This window comes from Lolium perenne, chromosome 5 (genome assembly GCF_019359855.2).
Source record: "Lolium perenne isolate Kyuss_39 chromosome 5, Kyuss_2.0, whole genome shotgun sequence".
In the NCBI taxonomy this organism is placed as follows: domain Eukaryota; kingdom Viridiplantae; phylum Streptophyta; class Magnoliopsida; order Poales; family Poaceae; genus Lolium; species Lolium perenne.
The window spans coordinates 230,999,206-231,004,714 of record NC_067248.2 but is presented as its reverse complement, the minus strand read 5'-3'; the positions used below and the strand labels follow the sequence as shown (position 1 = coordinate 231,004,714).

At 43.7% G+C, this 5,509-nt stretch overlaps 1 protein-coding gene across 2 annotated transcripts; it reads left to right on the top strand.

Annotated features, from left to right (window-relative positions):
• Window positions 1-1,498: 1,498 nt before the first annotated feature.
• On the top strand, window positions 1,499-4,763 carry LOC127302200 (uncharacterized). 2 transcript variants are annotated; one of them, XM_051332603.2, is made up of 5 exons: window positions 1,499-1,652; window positions 2,673-2,906; window positions 3,288-3,436; window positions 3,966-4,102; window positions 4,412-4,763. In XM_051332603.2, the coding sequence occupies exons 2-5, from the start codon at window positions 2,677-2,679 to the stop codon at window positions 4,577-4,579; spliced, it is 684 nt and encodes a 227-aa protein (XP_051188563.1). In that variant the 5' UTR covers window positions 1,499-1,652; window positions 2,673-2,676; the 3' UTR covers window positions 4,580-4,763. The 2 variants fall into 2 exon arrangements, with proteins under 2 accessions (XP_051188563.1, XP_051188564.1); XM_051332604.2 differs by lacking the exon at window positions 1,499-1,652 and having other exon boundaries at window positions 1,984-2,906.
• The last annotated feature ends 746 nt before the right edge of the window (window positions 4,764-5,509 follow it).

The window sequence follows — 5,509 nt, the reverse complement described above, 5'->3', positions numbered from 1 at the left end:
ATTCCATTAGCCCACCCATACACAGTCCACACAGTGGCAGAGATGTTCATGTCCCACATCATCAAGCTTCATGGACCACCGACAAGTATAGTCAGTGATAGGGACCCCATTTTCACAAGCAAGTTATGGAAGGATCTATTTGCAGCATTCAACACCAAATTGAACTATAGCACAACGTATCACCCTGAATCGGATGGTCAAACCGAAAGGGTGAACCAGTGCCTTGAGCAATACCTGAAATGTATGGTGTTTCAACAACCCAAAAAGTGGTGTGACTGGCTCCCAACAACTGAGTGGTGGTACAATTGCTCCTTCCACTCATCTATCAACATGAGTCCCTTCCAGGCCCTGTATGAATACCCACCGCCCTTGTTGCAAAACATTCCAGTACCATTGGAGCTACAAAAAGAAGTGGTTACTGACAATCTGGAAAAAAGGAAACATGGTCACCTTGTTGCAACAGAACTTGGCCAAAGCACAGCCGAGGATGAAGAAATACGCTGATGCAAAAAAGAACTGAAAGAACATTCGAGCTTGGGGACTTTGTTTACCTCAAGATGAAACCATATAGGGAAACAACTCTAGGACTTCAGAATCCACCTAAGCTAGCTCCAAAATGGTATGGCCCCTTTAAGATCGTAAAGAAAGTTGGGGCAGTTTCCTACCAGCTTCACCTCCCAGAAAACTGCAAACTGCACAATGTCTTCCATGTTAGCCACCTGAAGAAGCACATTGGCCCCGCAGTTCCGAATCCCACTCTTCCTATGGCCACTGACACAGGCAAGGTAAAATTTGCTCCCCTGGCAATTCTCCAACGCCGCATTGTGCCTCGTTCAGCTGGGGAGGATGATATGACAATTGCACAGTGGTTAATACATTGGGAAACAATGACACAAGATGAAGCAACCTAGGAAGATGCATCATTCATCCAACAGACATTTCCAGAATTTCAGCCCTGAGGTCTGTGCTAGAGAGGAGGGCTCTGTCAGGTCCCTTTCTGACCAAAGGGCTAAGAAGAGTGCACCTGATGAAGTTATGGCTAATAGTTCTTAAGATTAGTATTTAAATTCCTTGTTATTTAGCAGATGCTTTATTAGAATTGTAATGGCAAACTTAAGCTTGAGCCTGCCTTATCTATATAAGGGGCAGGTGGGGTGGCTGGGTGGATCAAGCTAATACAATATCACTATTTTATCTGTTGTCTCCTTCCTTTCCCCAGTCGACGGTCTGAGCCCGGAGTGCTCGTTCTTCTCTCCCCTTCCTTTTCCTTTCGATCGTCGGCGTCCTCTATCAGGGACCTGACACATACCATTCACTACGGGCCAATAAAATTATGTATTAGTCGGCGAATGGGCCGCGGCCCACGGACCGCTTAAGGTTCCTGCCGGGAAATCAAAGCAGCTACGCGCCCCCAGGAATGTACACGGAACAAGGCACGAGGAGCCTGTGAGTCTGTGATGAGATGAGGACCTACGCTACGCGTCCCCAGCAAGGTACACGAGGAGGTAGCTAAAGCAGAGCCGTCCATGTCTTGCTCCTCTTTTCTTCCCCCTCCACCACCCGACTCGACGACCTCTCTCCTTCCGTCCGTTCCTCACCGGGGTCCGGAGGCTGGGCGACGGGGCTCCGAAGGAGCCACGCCTCCCTCCCAGGTACCTGGGCGATGCACGGTTCTTGTTAATTTTGTGTGATTTGTTAGTTCGGCTTATGTACTTTTGGTTAGGAACCTAGGAAGCTCCCATCATTTCGTGCTGATTTGTGAGCGAATCTTGATATGGGAGGCGAGCTGCTTTGGTTTGTAGGAACCTGTGTGCAGGATAAGTTCTTGCTAGTTAGTCGGATGTTTCGTTTGCTTGCTTGGTTCCATCCGGCATATGCTCCCTAGTTCATCGTGGGGCTAGCTGATTCTTGATCAAAATTTTGCACATCTGCGTACTAGATAGCGCGTATTACCTTTTTTCGAAAAAGAGCGCGTATTACCTTATTTTACCATATGAAAAATTGAAGGATCCAGATGATCTTCTTGGCTAGTCCATGTGGTGTGGGCCTTCTCCTGGTGGTGAATGAGTGTATAATCAGCATCATACGCACAACTGTGAATTCTTTCCAAATTGATTTGATAGCGAATAAGATTCTTTTAGCTCCGATGTGTTCATTTTGGTTTTCTGTGGAACGGTCCACACAGTGCACAACAACCACCATGTATCTTTAGGCTTACCATGTTGTTTCAGGATGATAAGGGTGCCCTGTTCTGTGATATCAAAGGGACCCGTTTCTGGCTACTTTGACGTAGATTTGGGAGCCAAAATTGCACACTTCGTTCTTAAACTCAGTTTTTTTTTTAAGGTTGGGAAAAACTAAACACCGTTATTTTTCTTCCTGATAAGAAAAGTAGACTGTACAGGGCATTTCTATTTGCAATTGTAAGTAAGAATTTCAGTGCAAGGGGGTTCAAGAAGCTACCTATTCCTTTGTCTGACACTGATCTGAAACATTCTATTATTTTATCCAATAGAATACACAGGTAGTAACTTTTTTGTAGTCTGTCTGTTCCTCTGATTCCATCTTGTCTTGTTTAACAACTTGTATATTTATGTGACATTGAATTTATCAGTACTTCTACTATTAGCTTATGAGTACTGAGGAGCACAACCTTGCTCTCTGTCTGCTAGCCTTATGACAGACAGAAGTGATGGACCAATTGGTAGTCTCCCTGAACATCTCCTTGTAGAAATACTGACTCGGTTACCAATCTGTGAGTGGGTTCAAGTATCATGTGTCAGCAAGCATTGGGCAAGCATGTTCCAAGGAGAATACTTGTGGCAAACCGCTATTTCAAGGAAATGGCCATCAGCTGGTTTCCGTAGACGCTGGCCTGGGCCAATTCCCAGAGGTTCTGCTAGGAGGTGAGTTTTGTAATCTGATATGTTTTGTCTTCTCCATTGCTCCTCCATTATATGATGTTGTTGCATATTTTTTTCTTCTTCCAATTCTTACTCTATCTGCAGTATGATTGGCATAAAAAATGTAAAACAAGACAGATGACTCACTTACCACATTCTATGCAGTATCCTTATAGTCTTAGATTCCTGCATCTTGTAGATGACATTCTTGTTGAATTTAATTTAGGAATTTTTACTTTGAATTGAACTACATGTGAAGAATCACAAATAACTTTTGCTTCTGCTGTACATATTTAGTATAATAAAGCCATGCAGGTGTATCTCTCTTTTGTATCATCTAGCATTTCAAAATCAAATTTAAAATCATGATTGAACCATTTACAGGAGATTCCAAGCACTATATGTCAGCGAGAACCTTTTACCGTCTGGTGGCGAGATTGATGAGCTTGTTGGTCACACGTTTCTATATTTAAAAGAACAGCTTGAGAGCCTTGTCATTCCTCCATCCAGCATACTTCATGGCACCATCATTGGTGAGTTGTATATTTGAAATGTCAATGTTGGTATATTTTAGTGTTGGATGATCATGATCACTATCAATTTTCAAAGAGAAAACTAAATAGAAGTGTCCTACTAGTACATATTTCGCTTTATAAAGGAGTACTGGATAATTTAGGATGGAGACTGAGAAGTAATGATCCAATTGCATGGCTTTTAGGTTCTATACGGTTGATATGTGCTCTTCTTCAGTACTTCTTTGCTCCAGTAGAAGAAGATCTAGGCAGATTCTCAGATAAATCTGCTGACAAGCTAATTACCAACTCGTTAGCAACTGTGTATTTTAGGATTATCAGTTCTCTTATGGGTAGAAAAGAAACTTCACTTCAAATTCTTGTCTGCATCCAATTGAAAGCTTGGAAAACTATGTATTGGTCTTCTGTAGGACTAAAATATTCATCTTTTTATATACTATAAGATTCATGTATTGCTTCATGTGCGGATTTCTCATACAGACGTCCATGTTCACACTGAATTAGTACTGCCTTCTCATTTTCTGCACAGATCAGTTCATTGCTTGTGGTAGGACAGGAGAAAAGGCCCATGAACTTGCTTCAAATATATGGATTGCAGTCATTGACAATTTGGAAGAAAACCAGCAAACTTTCATGTTGTTAAGACACCTTGCGCAAGAAGGAGATGTAAGAACTGCATCTGAATATATTTTGTATTGCTAGAGCAGAGAAAAAAGTATCATACCTTTTCACGTGCCATTAGGATACACATCAATTTCTTATAATGCAAGTAATACTCGAAAATTCCTAATATGCTTAGTAGATTAAATTATATGGTTTCATTTTGATCAATGATACTCTGATGCACGGTGATGCTTTTATTTTGGTACCAGTATAATGCTAAATCTTGGTAAATATAGATTACTTCAAATTTACTTTTCTTGATATGCACAGTAGAGTACTTGCTGATATCGGTGTTTCATATTTTATTTGCAGTTTTTCCTCCCATTTCCATATTCGAGGTCGTATAAAGTACTGTGGAGGGTGTTCGACAAGCTGTTCACCGACTTCCGTGACTGTTTTAGCAGGGCAGATTACCATGACGCGCTAGCGAGTGCTAAGTCTAGGTTTCAGCCAGTACCTTCTTTATGGCTTGGTCATTAGCATATACATCTGTTGTTTTTGTTGTGCCCTGGATGCTGTCTTAGATGTAGTTGCTATACTTCCCAAGGTGAAAAGATGGATGCTGAGAGCCAATTCCAATGGAGGACTTGTATGTATTTAGCAGTTAGCTACAAGAAAATCAAACTATTGTTCGATTGCAAGAAAAAGGGGATGTTCTTGTAAATTTGTCCAGTTGCTTCAGTTCACTTTAAACTTCATACCCGGCAGGGGGTAGTTTGATGGTTTGAATTGTCATCAATACAAGTATACAGTACCCGCAAAAAAAAAATCAATACAAGTATACAGCTTGATGGCGACGAATCAGTGAATAGGAAGTGGAGGCAGCTGATTAGTCTGAGAGTTTTTTTTTGTTTTGTTTTTGGAAACGGAGGAATAAAAAATAAATACTACACTGTATATCGCGTGTGCAGTGCGGGACTCCTGGCCTGTTAGGCAGTGCGGGCGTCAGAGCATCTCCAGCGCTTCCCGATACGGTGTCCGGCGCTCCGAGCCTGTCCCCGTCCCACAGGGGACGCCGGACACACCGAAAAGCGAGGCGGGGAGTGGCGGAGCCGACCCGTCAGCGGCACAGTTAATTTTAATCTAACCGTCGCATACCTCGCGACGGAAGTTATTCGCGCGCAGTGACACACAGCGGTATCTTTGCCTTAATGGCGACGGAGGGGCAGACGAGACGTCTCGTCAGTGCTGCGCAGCCTCCACGCGTCGCCGGCGTTCGCATGCCACCGCCCGTTCCCGCGCGATCTTCCCGCCTCTTCTCGCCTGTTCCCGCGCTTTCTTCCCAACGCCGGCGTCTATAAAAGGTCTCCCGGCTCAATGGTAGATACCACACCCCGCCGGCAAAAAACACAGCCCTCGTCGCTCCACCGCCGTCTCCTCCACCACCAGTGGCAATGGCGAACCGCCCCG